The 20,878-nt window shown below is 39.1% G+C and overlaps 1 protein-coding gene across 2 annotated transcripts in view; it reads right to left on the bottom strand.

Moving 5' to 3' along the window:
- The window catches only part of LIFR (LIF receptor subunit alpha), a 48,323-nt gene that overhangs the window by 26,565 nt on the left and 880 nt on the right, over window positions 1-20,878 (bottom strand). For both annotated transcript variants that reach the window (XM_054283520.1, XM_054283518.1), the window contains exons 2-3: window positions 1,584-1,738; window positions 756-876 (exon numbers count right to left, since the gene is read on the bottom strand). In XM_054283520.1, the coding sequence (XP_054139495.1) occupies window positions 756-876; window positions 1,584-1,665 (203 nt within the window). In that variant the 5' untranslated portion in view covers window positions 1,666-1,738. The remainder of the gene's footprint in view (window positions 1-755; window positions 877-1,583; window positions 1,739-20,878) is intronic.

Raw genomic sequence — 20,878 nt, 5'->3', positions numbered from 1 at the left:
TGCCTGCAGAATTTGCAGGAAAACAAAAAGACAGTACAAATATCTGGATTGGGGGCAGGATCAAGATGCAGAATGGATTTGAACTCATCCCTAGCACATGATAAGTATTTGGCAGATCCACAGCATGGGGAATTGAACATGTAGTTCTCATTAGTGAAAAAACATACAGAAGATTTAAGTTTTTTTTAACTTTTCTCAAAATTCTCAACTTGCATTCACTTCAGAAAAGCTGTTTCAATTGTGAAATAATTTTTATGTTTCCTCTAATACAGCTTAAAATTTATAAAGGTTCTAAGACAGTCGCTGAGAGATCGTTCATGTTTTTCCACACAAAATCCACGTGAATCTCAACACTTGTGTCATATATTCTACTGCTTTGGCCCACAACATCAGAATTCACTGCTTCCAACTCTCATTTCCTTGTGGACTGAACCTGTTTTGAAGATATCTCTCAGGAAAACTCTGAGCAAGGGATAGGCAGACACACAGAGAAGTCTGAGTAAATAAGAGCATCTTCCAGTCCTTTGAAAACAGCAAGCAGATTTTGGCAGGCAAATTATTAGCATGGAACAGTTTTGCCAGAAACCCTGCCATTGACTGAGTTAACAGGGCCTAGGGGAAGCACCACCCAAGGAAAACTGGTGGGGAGATGCTGGGAAACAACAGCATCACAATTTCCATGGGCAGTGACTGAGGAAAAACTGTACCTTCATCACAATTTGGTATTTTTTAACCAGGTATGTGGAGGGACTTACTTGGTAGTGTAGCAAAAGTCAGTTTGTCCATGTCTTCCTCTATAAGAGACATCCCAAGTACAGAGCATTTTATGTAAGTTGTGCGTTACACATTTCAAATTCTGGGGGTCCCCTGGAGAGTCTGAAACAACATAAAAAAATACAGTAAAAAACTGCAGGTCAAAAATGAGCAACTGTAAAACAACTGCTATTTTTCACATCTGTAGCCATTCTCTTTAAATTTTTATTGCATGCATGTCTGGCCAGTATTTTAAAACTGAATGATTTGTGTGCCTGATTAGACAGCCACAGACAGACTCACAGACTTGTAGAGGTACCCGAGATCTGGATTTAAACTCATGTGTATAACAGAGGCAGCTGCCTCTTTCCACAATACTCGTTCCTTGCCTAGTCTAATAAGCAGGCTTTGGGCCAATGGCAAAACCACAAGCTTTGATTTTAACATAATGAGTTTTTTGCTCTCCTCCATGTCATACATGGAGGACAATTAATGACAGAAGGACAGTTAATGATAATGTGTGAAATGGCTGAAGAGAGCCAATATATACTGCAAAAAGGTTTCAATGCAGACATTTACACCAATGCACACGCAGACTATCAGTGGTTACTATGGAGAATTTAATACCCAGTTTTGCACTGGTTTCCAAGATGCTGCTGGGTGCTGGTGGAAAGCAGAGACCAGGCCTGGCACTGCCTCCATCCTGGGATGGTGTGGGGCCACAGAGGTGACAGGTTTTGAACATACATATAGTAGGAAAGCAATGCAATTACAAGGTACAGAAGCTACAGAGAAAAAGGAGTTAGTGAATTACATTGCAATAAACTTACCTATCTCTTGGCCATACACTATGCTTCTTAAAAATAAAATAGCTAGTGCTAAAAGGCAGCGGAGGCTTGAGTTCTTCCACATTCTTCTACTGTTTGTTTTAAGAATAGCAGCTTTAAGCAGGAGTAAACGTCATCTTCCAACAAGCTGGTCAGTTCTAAAATTAAATACAGAAATAAATGAAAAAAAAAAAAGACCAAAGTTTTAAATTCTGGACCTGGTATGCCACAAATACCACTTTTTGTTCCATATACTTTTCTTCTTCAGTAATGCTCCCAGACATAGCAACTCCTTTTCCTTCATCTGGCAAACAAACCTCTTCTCTGTTACAACAACTCCCTGATTCATGCATTTTCTATAAGACATTTCCTCAAGAATCATAGACATATAAAACTCTGCAGGTCATAGGTACTCTTCAGGACTATCTAATATTAGGACAGAACAGACATGGCAGAGTATTCTCCTAGCATAAGGCTCTTCATCTTAGATGAAATGCCAGATCTACAAAGATATTGTATACTGTGAATGGGAATGTCCTCTAATTAAGATCAAACACACCATCTGTTTTCTTCTTTCCTCTGCTCAATTTTCAAAAAGCTGTGATTCAAAGCTATGGGATACCCAAGATATTGCAGAACCATATCTGATCACCCAAGATCACTTGTTCAATCCAGTGTTAACTAATAACCCCTGGAGAAAAAATAATGGAGAAAAAAAAGTGAGCCATTTCTTTATCAAAAAATAATTCTTGCTGTAACTACTGGCCTTAGCATAAAAACTTATCTGGAATATTATGTTTAGTGTGTTCATAGAAGATTTAACAAGCTTCTTGTTTTAAAAAGAGAAGGTCAGCTGTTCAGCAGGACCCCGGTAAACTCAGTTTAATCACATATCATCCACTGTCAGATTTTGTTCTCAAAAGGGAAAAACGGCAGGAAAACCTATCTAAAAGCTCAGTCAATACCTGGTGCATGGTTTCCCTGCTACCTGAAGTCTGTGAAGGCATAAGCACCCTTCCAGAGACCATGTAGCCAGAGGTCTTCTCAGCAACAAACAGCAGGAGCTGGGTGATTTTCATGTTAGAATATGACCAAGCCTACCTGGCCTACAGAGCAGCTTTGTTCCCATTTTGTCCAGGATCCTATTTTGGAAGGCTCCTGACCTTGACTCAGAAATATCTTCCAAAGCCAGGTAAACATCATTAGAATAACAAACTTTGTGTAAAAGTCTCTGTAATTTTAAAAGAAACCCCTTTACACTGAAGTTCCCTGCACCACCAGGTCTGTGCTCCCTCATCCCCTGTATTTTTATGAACTTGGTTTTTCATTTGTTTGGGGTTTTTTTTAAGGAATCTTCCCTTAGGGGACAGTTGGAAATGTGTGAAATGCTCTGTGTGAGGAGAAACACAGCAGCACTATGCCAAATAATCCAGAGCTGCTCACAAGAGGCCATTTCTCTTGGTCTGCAATAACCAGGTTGAGGGAAAGGTCTAGGCAGCACAAGAGACTAGAGAAATGCTATGGTCAAGACCACTGTTACATATGGAGGGGCACCCATAAAGCTTAGTAATTATTTTAATTTCAGTATGTTCTCAAATAATTTGAAAACCTCACAAAACAAATACTAATTTAAGATATACTGCCACCACAGAGTATATATTTTCATATATTCCAAATTTGTAATATCCATGCTGTGCAGCTTGTTAAAAGCTGTGCAGATCTGCTGTGCAGAGGTTGACAAATCCAGGAAAAGATGAATCAAGAACCAACCAGCACAGAAAATATATTTATCTCTGTGCCAAATTCTCCCTCTGCATTCTGGTGTATCTCAGAGTACTCGTATTTCTCTAAGTTACTCATGAAAATACAGAATGTTCTCTCCAGGTTTAAACATTGCTCACAAACCTCCAACTTTGTAAAAAGAGTGAATATCACTCAGACAGGCCTGGAAGTTACATGAATAAAATGACTGATTTCTATTTCAGTCTATGAAGTATATGTAAATTTTATCTTTTTCTGAGGACTTCTTCAAAGGTTATTTCCAGTTTGCAGAAAAGTCCAAACCCAGAATTTCAAGCTCTAGAGCACAATCAATTGACAGTCCTCTATCAGCTGGCAAAGTCAAGGAGAGATTAAAAGGCACTGATTCCATTTGAAGAAGAGAGAACTGAGCTGTGATGTTAATTAAATCTCAAACTTTTCATGTTAATCCCAAGTCTCTAAACACATAACCTGTGTAGATACATGCAAAACCTGTTCAGTCATGCCAGGTTTATGAGGTAGATTCAGCAATTAGGTATGTGTATGTGTGTATTTTAGGAAAACCTGGTTTTTTGCACCTCTTTCAACACGTAGCTCACTGAGTTATCCTCCTACTGCAGAAGTTTTAAGAGTAACATCATAGCAGTGCATTACAAGAAATCTGAGTCATACCAAGTTCTCCTAACTCAAACCGCTAGGAGAAATTAACAGTTTTAATTTCAGTTTCAGAGTCAGGCACAAAAGTGAACCCATGTAGTCTCATGCAGGGTATGATGAGAGTTTTGTAAACCATGATCTTTCATAACAAAAATAAACTCCCTAGCTCTTATTTTCTTATTCACATTTTATAACTTGCTGAAAAGTTGGCAATTAGAAGGCACATGTCACATAATTAAATGCCATTAGTCAGGAGAAAAGATTCCCATTTATAGCCTTGTTTTAATTAAAAAGTTACAAAATAACTCAAGTACTTTAAAAATAGGAAGTTTACTTTCTTTGGATGAAAGCTGCCCTCCATCAGTTCAAGACTAACTCAAACAAGGCATGGATGTTTTTCCTTACCCTGAAAGATATGAAAAGCATATTATTCTCCAGACAGAGGTACTCTTAGAAGCATGGATATTTATTTAGTACAAGAGAGCTCAACATTGTCACAAGAAGGTAAAACCTTGACCATGGTTGCCTGGAGTGCAACCAGACCAGATGTTACTAAGTATAATTGTCTTTACATTGCAGGTCTCTGTTTTTAAAAACAGAATGAAGGGTGTTAAGTCCATTGTCTCCACTAGAAAAAGCTACTGGAATTAAACCACTTTTAACAGTTGTCCATCTTAAAAAAAATAGCACATCCCATTACAATCTCATTTCCTTGGGCAGTATATTCATGTCACTTCACTGGCATTATCATCAGTGTTCCAAATGTGCTCCACAACTATCTCCTGGTCCATTTTAAGCACATTACTTTGTCCTATCTCCAGCAGACAAAGAACAGTTTATCCTCTGCCTTGCAGCAACCTCTTACATAGAAGATGACTGATATCAGATCTCCAATAGCGCCTCCCTTAAAAGCTCCAATTTTTTTCACCATTTCCCAGTCTCAGTTTTTAGATTTCTGATCATTCCTGGAATAAACATTTCTCAGTGAACCAAAGCTGCTGTATACATAGTTTTGAAACATCTCTGCCCTGAGGCCTGAGCATTATCAAGAACAATGAAGGAACTTTCCTAAGGCAAACCTATGTGTTTACACAGCCCATGACATATTTGCTTTTTCCTACATTCAGACCTTGTTGACTCAATATCAGTGTGTGATCCAGCCTCAGATACTGCACAAAGCTGCCACGTAGCTGTTTATTTAATACTTCAGACTCCAATCTCATCCTCAAAAGGCTGCAAACCTCCTGACTGAGTGTGAGTGCGTTTGCACAGCAAATTCACCTTAAAGTCTTTGCCTGAAAAGGTCTTTCACTTTTGAAATTTTAAAATATGGAAAGAGCCTCCCAAAAATCCATGCTAAAAAAATTGTGGGTGCATACAGAAAGTACTCACATGCAAATTCATGCCGTAACAACAGCAGGCACGAATGACAGGCTTCAGTGTAAACTGCCCTTCTTTAAGAGCAGCTCCTACAAGCAGGATTTCATAATAAGTGTTGGAAGGTACAGCACATGGGAATGCCCTGACTTCTGCCCAGGGCTTCATGTCACGCTACCCTTGCGCCTGTTGTCAGAAAAAAGAAATTCTGAATTTCTTTTTACACAGACAAGGTAGCAGAAGAACAGTTAGATTCAGATTCTTAACCACTGAAGCCAGCAGTTGGTGGCCAATATTTAGAAGAGGTCAACAGTCATCACGGACTTTTAAATGACTTTTAAAGACATTTTGATGCAGTCAGTGCATCTACTCACTGTATCTATCTGTAATGATCAGATAGATCAGAAAGGGAAAAGTACTCCAAGACAATAATGGGAAAATATGTGAGGACAGCTTTGCCTCAAACCCTTGTCAGCTGTAAAGAAGGTTAAAGGCTCTGTGACAAAGAAATGAGGGCAGCTAAGATATTACTGGCCTCTTTAGACTTAATCTCTTAAACGGGAAAGCAGAAAATAACTAGCATGTCTCTTTCTGACTGTGTTTGTTATTACTTATTTCTTGGATTAACTTGCTCTGTGTATCTTTTTTTTTTTTTTAGCATAGCTGACCAAATGCTCAATTCTCTTAAAAAAAAAAAGTGTTTTCTTAGTCAGTTGTAACAGACCAGTTCTCTAAGCACAAAAGTTCTTCAAAGCTTTGTTGTACTTTTGAGTTTTCTGGTCTCTGAATGTATTTCATTGTCAAGTGCTTGGAAACCACTTTGAAAACAAACAAACAAAACAGCTAAAGAAAAAAAAATCAATAATCTTTCCAGCCTGCTTTCTGCCTGCAGCCTGATCTGACAGTCACAAGCCTCCAGATACATTTTTTAAAAATGTCTATGAATTGAGGATTAGTTGCCAGAATTTTTATATATATAATTCTGCTCCATAAGCAGATACTTGAAAAGAAATGGTTAAAAAGTCAGCTTATACAAAAGGTTTAGGAAACTAAGTCAAGAAGTCTAGATGAAACCATGAAATCAGTAAAAATATATGTAGTAAAGGCAAATGAAGAAGTCTCTTTGTCAATAAATTTTATCAAGTTCGTATTTTTATTTTGCCTCCATAGCTAAAGGCATCATAATAATTTATCAATAATGGGATATTAAAAGCTCTCAAGGAAAATTATTACATAGCATACCATCAAAATATTATATGGAACGATAAGAGGTTGCATTTCTGGCAATACTAGACAGCCATCATGCCAAATACTATCAGGCAGAAATGCAGGTGATATGTATGTGCCTAGATCAAACCTTTCTAGAAGAAAAATTACTCTCCTCAGCAGGTGGAGAAAGATTATTTTACTTACCTCTGCTGAAGGATACTAATTCAACCTTCAAAGTGAAAAAAACACACTCACATCCAGGTAATAATGCATATATCAAGTTATGCATTCTACTGTTGCCAACTGAAAGCTTCCAAAAAAATTCCCCTATCTGAAAAACCATGCCAGAAGTACACATTTCTGGGAAACCAAGCAAATGGCCAATACAGCTGACAGTAAAAGCAATGAACACAGAAACAGAAGATGAACTGCCTTTCTTTAGCACAGCTGATCCCACAGGCTTCAGTCTTTGACTTTAAAGCTAGCTGAGTAATAAAAAAAAAAAAAAAAAAGAACTAATAAGATTTATTTGTGGGAGAGAGAGCTTGGCTGTTTTTCAATAGAGTACATTCTTTCACCTCCTTGAAAAAATTTCCAAAGTTGAGAAAAAATCTCTAGTAATCTAGATGCAGGCTTTCCCTCTGTTTTATAACATGGCACTATTCCACTTTATTAAAGATTTGCAGGACATGAATCACTGAAACTTGTTTATAAACGGAGACTGAGTCCCATTTGGGAATCTGCCTTTCCCCAGTTCTGAGGAATTAATTTAAAAATCTGCTATTTCTTTTTCTGAAATCTGATAAAATAATTTAAGTTTCCTATCTGCACCAAATGCCTTCTAATCTGCAGCGGAAGAAAAGAAAACAAAGACAGGGTGTTAATATATTATTCAGTAAATGTGCAGGAGTACACAAGGCCAAACTCACAGTCCTATGAGACATTTGTTTTGTCAGGGTCTTTTTCCTGTCAAGCACAAGAAGAGAAATTCCCTCCTCACTGCCTCCTCTAGCTGCCAAACAGCAGCATCACCTCTGAGATACCACAGTTAATCTTGCAGGCACCCCAGCCTGCCTCTGCAAGGAGAAGTGAGGAGTCAGGAGACAAGCTCAGGGCAAGTATCAACACTTCAGCGCTTCATTTTCAAAGCTCCTGGTCTCAAGTACCACCTACAGACACAGGCATTTCAGCAAGAAATTTTACCAACAGGGGTAAAAATGCACCCCAGATGGAGTAAGTGTGTCACCTGTCTCAGCTTCTAAGGCCAACTTGCAACTGCACCTGCATTTCAGTAGTTTTAGTTCTTCCTTTTTTTTTTCTGATTCCAGGACTGTTAGACACTACGGAAATACAAATAAGCAAGCTGCAGACTGGGAAAGCTGCAGGCTTTTCCAGGTGGCGATTTGCATGAGAAGCACCTTTCCCTGGCAAGGGCATGAGATGACAAATTCATGAACAAGTGCCACAACACAAGGATGATTTTACTAAAGCATTTAGCACCTCTTGGAGAGCACAAGGCATACACAAAAATTGAGACACTCAGGACCTGCCTTTTGAAAGAAAGAAAAACATGTAGCAGAAGCAGACATCAAATACTTCATATTTGTACAATGTATACAATTTTGAGATGGATTTAGAAAGTACAGTGGAAGACTCCTTCATGTTACTCATGTAAACCAAAAAAAAACCCACCAAACACGAACAAGACAGAGACCACTGGGAAGAATACCCCTGCTGGGATTGATGAGCTGGAGAGAAAAAAGCATAGTGATACTGAAGAGGTGGAGCACTCAGGCAGAGCAGTGCACTGAAAGGGCAACAAAAGCAAAGAAACACTGTAGCAACTGATGGTATTTTTCTACCACAATCAAAAGGTAACTTATTAGGTGTCTTTTCTTGCTTTTCAAGCAAAATATGCATTTTGGACACTTTGCCTTTTGCTCTCATATCCCTGTTCTCAATTAAACTGTGTACTAACTTAAAAACTCTTAGTCCTACTGGAGTAATTTTTTTTCACGCATTGTTCAGTGCTCCTAGCGTGAGATTTTTCAGAAGAATGAGGACACTTTCAAAGGAAAACTGGGAGTCTCACTCCTGATTTTGGATGTCCTTGCCATATCAATTAGTCATCAAGTACATGTTTAAATACAAGCACACCAATGACTACTAGGAGCACAGCACTGCTCTCCAGATGGTAACAACAAAAAACAAACTCTTCTGTGAAACACAGTGAACCCAAATACTACCAAAAATAGACTAAATATGTTTTGGGATATTTGCAAGCCTGTTCGTGATTTATTGTTGTTACATATTAGGACAATATTATTATAGATTACCCCTAGGCCTTATTAGACATCAGAAAAGGCACGCTAGAAAGGTCTGGACTGAAAAACAGTAAAGGTTGACTTCACTCTGCAGCCATTTCCTCAGCAGGGTTTCTCCATCCAGATGCTGAGTTTCACCAAGTTTGTAAGGACACAGTATGCTGAGATCTCACCTCCTTGTCCTGACTGAATTGAACTTGAGCAGTGTGTTCAAAGTTTACTGCCAGGGTGAGGGGACAACACATTATCAGATAAGCCCAGCTTCCTTAGGAAGTCAGCTCAAATTAACAAGCACAGATTCGCCTGCCATAGAGGTGCAGATGGAAAACACCTAATCATCTGAACAAAGAACAAAGCAAAGGGGTGAAGGTTAAGGGATGCTACTGGCCAAAAGAGAATTTTTGATCTTCTAGGTTATTGTGCTGTGCAGGAGAAGGAAACAGCTCAGAGTCACTTACACACTTGCGTTTTACCCCATTCAAAAATTTTCTTGACATTTACTACAACTGGCAAATTAATATTGTATGGAGACGAAGGATGTACTTTAATAAATCTGATTCAGCTACACACATTTCCTGATATGCTTGAATTTGGTGACCTCATGATCAACACACTTCCTTGAATTCTTGTGCTTTGCAACACAGCATGGAACAAGCACAGTGAGCAAATGCACACAAGTCTGATTACTAAAAAATACTTCTTAGTGGCTATCCACTATGCCTTTTCAATACTTAATACAGGTGAAAAGCATAGAAAAGAAACACACCCACCCTTATTTTTTTCAGTACATAAGCCAAGAATCCAATGAAAACATACAGAGAAGTTTCCACTTCTCCAGTGCTTACTGCATTTTACTGGCATGTAACTGGAAGAAAATATAATCTAATTATTTCAAAGCACATTTCAGTTTTGGAGGGTACTGTCAGCCACTGTGTAGCTCTGAAAACAGCATGTCTTCGGAAGAAAATGTCAACTGCCCACATTGTCAGCTGCATTTTACTCAATGTCAGGTTCAAGGGCCAGACAACATCACTCAGTCTTTATAAAGACTGCAAAATAAAATTGCTGTTCCTTAGAAGCGTCATGTTATCTGCATAATACTATCCCTGCTGGTTCTCTTCAGCTCATACACCCTTGTGAATTCACATTTAAGAAGTTGACCTTATTAATGAGAGTTTATTTTCCTTTATCTGGAAATATCCAAAAACTTACTTTGAACTATATGACCTTTAATCTTCTTTCATCACAGGAAAAGCCTAATTAGTTTTATAAGAGAACACTGACAATTACTGAAGCAATTCCAAGTGTGTTTTTTTAAAAAAACCGGCAGTGACCCAAGGGTTGGAGTCCTTCATTGTTTACAATAAAACCTGTGGTATTCAAATTATTTTTAAGGTACAATGAACCAAATTCAAAGAAAGTCTCTTTTCACATGTACAAACAGCACATAAATAGATCAAATGCTGAAATGCAGCTTTCGCATTAAATAATATATTGAGAATAAAGAACAACAGTTATGCAATATCCTTTTAGAGTGAATGTAAGGAATGAGAATCACTTACGAGAAATAAATTGATTTTTTTTACTAATCAAGGAAATGGGCAATTCCTGAAACTACAGATCTATATTTTCTGATGAATTCCTGTTGTACTAATCTTTATTGAGACTAAAGCTCTCAAGACTGGTTTTAGTTCCTCTCTTAATAAGTATCTGACAGATCACATGAAGACATACTGCAGCATATTACCATGTATGACCACCCTTCCACGGGGGTGGGCAAACACTTTCCTCTCTGCTCTGCATACAAATGGGCCCTCAATGCTGCTATTCCCCTTCCAATCTTGACAAAGGAGAAAGGCCTACAATGCAGCAGGACATTATCAGAACAAGTCAGTCCATGTGTAATTACACAGCAGTTGTATCTCCTTCATTTATTTCCTTCAAATGCTGTTTTAATTGTACTTTGTTACCCTTGGACTTTTTCACTTACGCATATATACATGCATGTCCCTCCTTTTAAGGTGGCAAAGTGCGAGAATTAAGTACTCAGCAAATATTGACTTCTAGTTAATACACTGGAGACAGTCTCTTTCCTAATTAAGTGTCATAGACACAGGCTACAAGAAATTCGCGTTAACCACACAGTTCATGCACGTTCATGGGCTCACTCTCATGCCTGCTTATGGTCAGCGCTCCCTCATTCTCTTGCTGCTCACAGCTTCCACTGGAGCCAGGGACCCAAAAGACACGCAGGCACACTGACCCAGCTTTCTGAGGGCAACACTGCTCCTCCTTTTCTGCTCTGCTCCTCCAACACAGGTCCCTGCAAAGGATTTATGGCCCACTTGCAGATCTTGTAGCACCTCAGCAACCCAGTGCCTCAAAATAGACTGACTCTTTCATGTTATCCTTTCTACCCATCTAACAGACTTTGATGCCGCCAAGAAACACACAGCCTCACATCAGTTTTAGCGTGCTCCTTACCCCCTCTACAATGCAGCACTTCCTTAAATGTATTACCCTAACCAAAACCTTATTGCAATGTGACAGGCACAAGATGTAGTTGCTTTACAAGTAAATTAACACCCAGCTTTCAGTTTCCAATAATTTAGACTGATCATTCAGTTTAGGCAGCACATGGTCTAAAAAGAAAACATGAAGGAAAGTTCAAATTTTGTTCTCAATTTCTGCTAGATGACTGTAAATAGAACTCAAATATAGAATGAAATCTCTCAGTCCACAAAAAAAAGATGCTGAAAATTCTTAAGTTTTTCAGAATAATATAAATGAGAAGTTTATATTTTGTCTGTTCGATGGGGTTTTCTATCTCAGAAAGTTTATTTTCCTCGATGTAAAAAAAGCAGCTGTTTAGGTGTTTCATTGAGGGTTTCAGAATAGAAAATACTGCTATAAAAGTACTTTTCAGGGATGCAGTCCTGGTTTCAAAAGGGAGAAATAGTAAAGGCAACCCTGCACCATTAAAATAACGCTCAGAAGAAGAAACAAAGCAATGAAGATATCAGAAGCAATGAAGAAACAAAGCAATGAAGATAAAAGAACGTTTTAAAATAATACACATGATGGCTAGGATCCATGGTTTTTACTACTGTAAAATAAAACAATGCTTTTCTGCAATTTCTTTTAGAAGTTAAGAAAATTGACTCCTTGTAAATAACTCACCAGCAAGTGCTGAGACAGCAGCATTTGCAAGGGTAGTGATGCTACACCTCATTTAAAATTGAAAGCAGCTCATACAAGATTGAGACTGCTACTAATAGGACAGAGAGTGAGTCAGTTCTGCAAGTCTCTTCTGATATTGTTAGGATAAGAAAATTAAACAGAAATTTTTAAGACCATGTCTCACATCTTCACATCCCTTTCACATGACCATCATTATGATACTATAACTTGCATCTGCTTCTTCTCCCTCAATCCTCCCTTGAAAGTGAGACTCACCTCCTGAAGCTCTCTTTTGTTTTTCTGTTCTGAAGGGTGACTATAAAAAAGGGCTGAGGAGAGGAAAAAACACCTTGGATTTTACACACACAAATCATTCCAACTTTTCTATCTATGCTTAACAGGGTTCTTCCTTCCTGCTATTATTAGTAAATCTCACAGTTTACTCCTCTCAGCATTGAGCTGGCAGATAAAGCACAAAAGAAGAAGCATTTCTTACTTATTAGCTTCTGACACCAATAAATTCTGTATATCTACACAGTAGAATGGAAAACCCTCTTCCTGTGGAAGGTTGTTCATCACATTTTTCATGCATTGTTGCTGATATGTTTAACTTTTTTGTTTCACAAGTCAGCAATGAAGCAGCTATTGTTTCCAAAGTGCTGAACAAGTCCAACTGCGGGAGCAAGAGACGTGCGACAATTCTCAATGGTCTCTCTGGTGGCTGCAGACTGAGGTGCCAGACACAGGGAAGAAAAGGCAGGGGAAAGGGGAACCTGAAGAGCTGGAGAACTGGAGAACTAAAATGTGGGTGTAGTTATATGATTCAGAAGTTCTGTTTCAGTTTATTTTCAGTTTCTATTCCAGTATGCTATTCCTTAGGAAAAATTCTGCTCTTCATGAATCTAGTCAGGTGTATCCAGACACATGGCACACGATGCACAAGGCCAAGCACATCCTTACAAGTTCACCTGTCAAAATCCACAGACTGGCAGAACATTTAATTTTATGCTATGAAACACCAACACATAATTTTTTATTCCTTGTGTGAAATATTCTACAAAAGCTCGCTCCAATCTCATCATGAAGCAAGTCATTAGAACTCCCATAGCATTACACAAATAACACCACCTCAAACATCTTTGGAGAGTACTCTGCTTTTCCCATTTCTGCAACTTCCCATACTAAAGAACTATTCACAGAATCTGCACATAGACTATAAATGCAAAACATATTTAGATGCCAACACATATGCCTCACAGATATAAGTATTTTACTTTAGAATATTATATACAGAAAATATTTGTAAACCACAGTAGAAGAGCTTAAAAATATCAGATACCTATGTAGGTATTAGAAATGCAAGTGACAAATAGCTTATTTTGTCCAAATAAGAAAAATTAAATAACTAAAACCAAACCAAGTGACTATCATTAAGTATGGCAAAAACTAATGGTCATAACTTGAAGAGATTGAGTGGAGGCAATTTTTACCAGTACTTGTTAAATGTTTAAAGTGATCAGCTCATCAAAAAGTTGGGTTTAGATTGCAGCATCTTATTCATGTTAGTTCTCAGGTCTCATGAAAAAAGCTGCTAAATGCTATCTGAGGTCACCTATGTCCTCTGATGAGAGGTATTTGACAGCCAAGGAGTGATGCTCGTGACTGACTCACTGCAGATTTATGCAAGATACTAAGCCTCAGGAACCACATATACACACGTATTGCTCTGGAATTTCAGAAACGTAGTATATGACCAATTCTAACTTATGAATGAAGGTATGCACAAACTCACATTTGCACTATTGGCAGGAGCCCAACTGCAGGAGCTCTTTCTTTAGTCTTCAGTACAGGACAGCTGAATGTTGAACTGTGCATTCACATGAAGCACCTGAAGCTGAAAGACTCACACAAACCATTGCTAGGAATGCCACACTTGGGGATCACTCACAAAATATGTGAAATTATAAGCATACGTTACGTGTTTGAGTGTGTGAAGAGGAAAATTAACACTATTTTGCTGAAAGCCTGTTCGTGACCTAATTCTACAGCAGCTATTGTAATGCTGAGTACTTGCTCCCATTTTTGTCTGCAGTAATCACTGCCCAAATTTCAACCCAGAGCTACCTACTGATTAGCAAGTATGCATACACCAGGGGAAAAGGATAGCAGACAAGAATCTAACTTTTGCAAGGACGCATTCTTTGCATGTTAACACCAGCTGCACCACTCACTAGCTGAAATATGAGGAAGGAACTGGAAAACATTCAGTTTTCAAAGTATCAGTTATCAAGCAAATAAATACATAAAAGACATTGTAAATAAAAGTCCTAACAACTTTTTCTGTGTGGATCAAGCTACCTTACAAAAGCTGTTGATCCAAGAACACAAGAGAAAAACTAACCATTCATTAGCAGTGGAAATGGTTTCATCCAGTACAAAGTTGATTTATACTCAGGATCAAATTATTACTTTGAACAGTTTGGGTCTGTTGTTGCAAAGGCTAACACAATGTAACTATTTAGTTCAGAGAGATTACTTGGTCACAGTTCTCAACTACCTACACAGAGAAAGGATTTAAACTTAGCCCACTGTATAAGACATGAGAGGAAATGCCATGTAGTAGACCTCCACTGAGAAGTGAACATTGTGAAAAGCAAAACTAATTAAGTATTGGCAAAGGTTCTCACAGGAGGAGTCACCTGATTGAAATAAAAATAAGATTGGATGTATTAATTACTAAGAAATTCTAAATATGGGTTCAATGCAAGTCTTACTATATTAAAGCCTTTAGTTCACATTACTCCATCAGACTAGATTAGCACAAATCATGCACAGATCTCACTTTAGAAAGAATTTTAATGGTGAAGGAAGAAATATGAAAGGTACAAAATACAGACTTTGAGGTAAAACTTACAATAAAAGGGTCACTCAACATCTTGCTGGATTTACATCCAGAGTGACCCTGTCTTTTGAAATATGTGGCAACATTTGGTCTAAAATTTCCCATCATCTTGGAAAACAAATCACCAATCACCTTTAATTTGGAGAAGGTTGTTCTATATTGGGAATTGTGACAATGCTGCTCTAGCAGATGAAATATGAGTTACGTGCCTTGAGACCTGTGCACTAAAGGCTTCCCACAGCCATGACCTTTGGAAATGTGTGGAGCAGGGGGAAGGAGGGGAAAAGGAAGAGGAACAGGTAGAATCTAGGGAACAGATGTTATTATCCTCACAACTAGATGAAGCCCTAGAGGAGTTTGACATTTAAGTTCACCTCACACACACAGTACTTCTGTAATTGTGGCACATAACTCAAGACAACCCATAAGTTTACAACAAAAATAAATATTTTTCTTTCTTTTTTTTCCTTTTCTCTCACCTTCTCTCTTTTTTCTGCCTAGGATTAAACATTAGAAGCTTATCTCCCTGGTTTTAGCTGCAGAGTAGCTGTAAAAACCTCAGAGGTCACACGTCCCTTGCCGCAAGTGCTGAACCTGATCCAAAACATGAATTATTTTGAAAATTAGTTATAATTGGAATACTTATAACTTACATTCACCCTCTGGACTTCAAGTCTGCAGAAGCTCCACCTATAATACTAACCATTATAATTTTCTCCTGAATTTAATTTCATTTAGGAAGCATTTTTGCTCTGCAGTAATATTCAAACCAATTATTTGAGAAAGATATTTTGAAGCTCTGTCCTCACTGTTTCTACACTTAAGAGAGGCCATTAGAGCACCCAGTTCAAGAAGGACAAAACCATGATCTGCCATACAAACATAGTTACATCACATGATGAGCAGCACTGCTGTCTTGGCACAAGAGCTTCTGGATGACTGTGCTAAATCCTGTTTGGAAAGGAGAAGGGCTGCCAGGCTAAGGCAGATACCACCAAATAACCCCAAAAGACAACTGCCCAGACCTGCCCCATGCTGAGCAGAGTCAAGACTCTTCTTTCACTTGTCCAAATTTCTCTTTTCTATGGATTCCCCAAGGTATGTGGGATGTGCAACTCTCAAACATGCATGTAGTTTGAAATGCAGCCAATAAAGGAAAACAAAGTATGAATATCAGATATTCTCAGACCACCCTGATGTACTGCAGTGGGGAGGTGTCTTCACCCACAGCCTAAATGCTGCAGAGGGGCTCACCTTCACACTGTTTGAAACCACCTTGAGTCTGGGCTAGACAACTTTGCAGCAAGTAGCCTGGGTCACCATGTGGCTGCAAAGCAGCTTTTCCTGTTCTTCTGTGTTCAAAGTGTTTGAAATTAAGAAAGAGCAATTTTTTAACGCTTTAGGCTGAAACGTGTGTTGTGCCCAAGGGCACAATGTGGAGGGCATTCAAGGGCATCAAGCCAGGTGGGAGAGAGCTGGCTTGCTCTGCTCACCACCCTAGCCAACCTTGCCATGGGCCCTACCCCCACCATCCAGAAAAAATGCTCAACTGTGCCTGCGTTACATACAGTCAACTGAGCCTGCATTGCTTTTTGGAGAGAAGTAACTGACTTATTCAGGGAGCAATACTAGCTTAAGTGGATGGCTGAGGCCCAGAAGTAAAACATGGACTATTTCTGAGCCAGATTGACAGTGTAAACCACCCTCAACCACCCCTGTTGCTTGTACTTTCATTATACCTTTAAGCAACTTGTGCAATAATGACAAAATTATGCAAGCACAAGAAACATTCCAGCATACTTTTCAGACAGTGTTTATCACCTAAAGAAAACACTCAAATACATTGCTTTATTCAAATCTCATGATTATGCATTACAGGCAACCTTGATATGAAACTATCAAGGTTCAGTCAATATTCTAAAGCTGTTATGAGTGCAGCTGTAGGTACAAAGCAAGCATAAATGCACACCTCTATTTTTGGAATATACATATACTCCATAATAAAGTATTTTTGATTGTTGATCAAAATGCAGTGAGCTATATTGGCAGAGAACACCAGCATAACATTACTCATCAGTGTAGAGCCATTCCCCTCCAAAACAAAAGAAAACAAAAAAACCCCCCAAAATCTCCAAAAACTCAACCAAAAATGAAAAAAAAAACCCCACCACAATAATTTCCTAACCAGTGATACTGTATCACTGAAAATGGCTGACTAGAGAGAGAATGCTGCAACATAAAATCAACCTCAAGAAAGCACATCTTTATCTACTTAAGGAAATTTCAGAAGACTGAGGCTGACTGAAAGGCTGTGCTTTTGGTTTTGCAGGAAACTGCCCCTGAATTGCTATGGGGTATGGGGATGAGAAAGGAGACTGCACCCTGACACACATGGCCCAATAGAGGGGGGAGGTGGTGCTAAAACCAACCTGCCAACACAGCAGCCCATCCTCTGCTCTGGGCTGTGCCGAGGGCCTGATTTTTTGGCAGGGTAGGAAGCAAGGCAGAAGGAGCAGGGAATTGCCACAGTGCTGTCCTTGTTTCCATGACATGTGCTTTTATAACTTGTGCTCCCTGAGGTAAAAGGCACAGTTTGGACTCACCAGCTGACAGCTCAGCAGTTCCCTGCCTGTGGGACAAGGGAAAGCTGGTTCTGCTGCAGCAACAGTTGACCTCACCGCAGTGCCAGCTCCAGACAGTGCACAGAAAGGAGGGGGTGCATATGCCCTTCATAACCTTACACCCTGACCAACATTCATACCAATGGCTTAGGAGCTATTTTTAGCCTAAGCACTTTCTGCTTACAGTGAAACCTGCTGCTAGGAATGATTCCAAGAGACAGCAGCAGGGAAAGGCAGACAGCAGCAAAGTGGCAAAAGGCCCTGTTGAGCTCCAGGCGCTTGCAGGAGTTCAAGGACCTTACGGACACACAGCAGCAGGGCTCCCACAGTCTGTAAATGTAGGGACTGCAAACTTTCCAAAGGAAGGAGGATAGCAGTGAGCAGCAAATAAATGATAATGTGCATGAAAAACAGCCCCCAAATACATTTCCCAGGGATAGATAAGAACTTCCAAAGATTATTTATTCTAATTAAAATCTGTTAGTTTGTAAGTCAGTATGGAGGGAAGGCAAAGAACACAGGGGACTTCTGTGTTTTCTGGTGGTAGATATCCTAGCTGCCCCTCAAGCCTGCAAAATACAGGTAAGAAAATAGGTCTGTTCATCAAGGAATTTATATGGCCCTCATCATTGCCATGCTAATGACTCTGGAAGAAATCCATACGATTCTGGAAGGTCATGCCTGAAGGCATTTAAGCATGTATAAAATCCAAATTCTGATGCTTCAACCTAATAGAGATGTGTTTGAAAATCCCACTTAGTTGCAGGTAAGTATTAGAGAGAAAAAATAAATAAAAGGAGAGGTGATGATAAACTTTGTAGGCATCAGCATGCACAGATGCAGTCTCACCTTTGACAGGACCACACCACTTGCCTGATGCTTAAACACTCAAGATTCACAAAGCAACTACTCCCTGCTTGTACCTGCTGATAAAATGAGCAGAGAACCAAAGAATCAGGTTCCAAAGAAAAAGAAGCTGCTGCTTTTGTTTAAAGACATAGGAAAAGAAAGCAGCAGGAATGTTCCCTTTTCTGAGGCAACCCAAGTCGCTGCAGCGCTTGCAAGGGTATCAGAAACACCTCAGGCTACCCAAAGTGTCAGATGAGTCAGGATGAAGCCTCCTCCAGCCCTTCTGTCGATTCTGAAGCCTAAACAACCACTGACTCAGTGCTACACTCATGTCCTTGTGAGACGACACTCACTGGAAGTGCAGAATCGTGGACTCCAGGTCTGGGTCCCAAAAATTATTGTCATCTTTTACATTAAACTGTTTATGGAACAAAATGTATCAACCAGCTTTGGAGCACAGAGCACTTCTCAAGTCTTATCTAGAAGCAATTTATTTTTCTTTTTTTTTTACACAAATTTGATGCCTACCAGTCAAGAATAATCATAACTAAATCTCAGGGGCAAAAGAAAAACATAATCCATCTGCATCAGCCTTGGGAAATATGGCATTCTGCAAGATAGAGTCAACATTTACAAACATCTAGGTTGTTTAAATACATCTTTAAATATATCTTTTCATAAAGCACATAATTTGCTGTCAGACACTCATTGGATTAAGCAATCCAACATTTATACCCTAAAAGAGCTGTTTCTAATACATTTAGAGATTCTGTTCTAGCACTGGATGTCAATGGGTCCATATGGATGTCAATAAATTCAGATTTTTTTTAAACATTCTCTAACACCCTCATCTGCATGATGCCGAAATAGATGTGACCTTATAGCCAGAGACTGTAACTCAACAAGTGCCTGAAATTAAAGTCCTATGAATACCTGCTAGAGTAGCAGCAGCAGCTTTGCCACCTGTGAAAAAGTCCCCCTCTCTTTGAGAGGAGCATCTCCACCCATGCGGCTGCTCCCATGTATTCCTGATTTGCCTTCAGCAAGTCTGAGAGAATGCCCTCACCTAAAGGTTAAGTCTCTCCCTTTCCTCAGCACACCTGTAAAGGGATTTTGTGCAATCTAATTCACAGATAATGCTTGCCACTGGTTGCTCTAGGTGACTAAAGTGGTGTGTTTGGAGAGTGCACAATGGAAACTGTCATCACTTAGAAATGCTGATAAAAGTTTGAATAGGTGAAAGAGAGATAAGATGAAAGGATGCAAATACTTAGTAAACAGAAAGCAAACAAAACTGGGTGATCTACTGACTCCCTAAAAGTTATATTCCAAACCAGCTCCAACTTAATGATTTGAAAGCCTTCCTTTTGTGACTTTCTGCAATTTTTCCAAGGTAGATCACAGCCCTGCAGTCTACTGAGACTAGTCTGCCTTTTTTCAGACCTCTCCAAAGAAACCTGCAGATCCATCTCCAGCTAATAGCCATGCTGACAAATAATAATCAAGTGCAGATATGGTGCTTGCTACTCATTCTGTTGATACACTCATGGCATTTGCTCCTGTCTTTTGCATATTCAATCCTTTCCCTCATCAAATTTTTGTTTTGATCTTGATTCAAATTGTGGCCAAATCCAGCAAACTTCTAGGTCTATTCTCACCTTTATGTACAGAAATCAAAGGTTATCTTTATCACCAAAATCATGCACCATAAAATGGTTGATGAGCTAAGGACAAGCACAGACTTTCTGCAGATCAAGGCATTCATGCATTCTTCCCTACAGGATGTGCAAAGCTTTATATATAGAGCATGTGGGCACTGATGGATCTACACCAAAACAACATACTGTCTCAGCTGGCAATGCCACATGCTAATTTGAGAGGGAACGTGGCATGACACAGAGTTCAATCTTTCTCACAGTTACTAAACCTACTCAGTCTTATTAGCAGTCTGGGTTCATGCCGTGGGGTTGAACTAAGGGTTTAGGAAGAATTTAAATATTTCTTCTACAGTAAGGAGAAAAGGCAGAATGGACCTCCAGGTGAGATATCAAAGGCAAGTTACACTGTCTTACTTAGGTAACAAGCTGAGTTTCAAATACAGCAGAAATCAACCCAATTCCCAAGCTTTCGTGAATGAACTTTGACAGGACATGGCCTTGATAATGGAATATAAATATATGACTATTTTTGCAATGGTAATTACAAGTGTAAAAGTCTGTCAAAAAGAATCAGAGCGACGATTCCTACACAGCAGCTCACTATCCCACTCTCCTCAGTATTAGGTGATTATAATACCTATCCAGATTTTCACTCCCATTCATAGCAAACTTCCCAGCCATTTACCACCAATGACAACTGAAAAAGCAAGCAAGCATATAACCAATTCCTACCGAAGTAACACACAGTATGGCAGTACAA

The sequence above is a fragment of the Melozone crissalis genome, unplaced genomic scaffold (genome assembly GCF_028551555.1).
Source record: "Melozone crissalis strain CALT ecotype California unplaced genomic scaffold, PUWL_Pcris_2 ptg000036l_1, whole genome shotgun sequence".
NCBI classification, from domain to species: Eukaryota; Metazoa; Chordata; class Aves; order Passeriformes; family Passerellidae; genus Melozone; species Melozone crissalis.
This window is presented reverse-complemented; position numbering and strand designations above follow the sequence as displayed.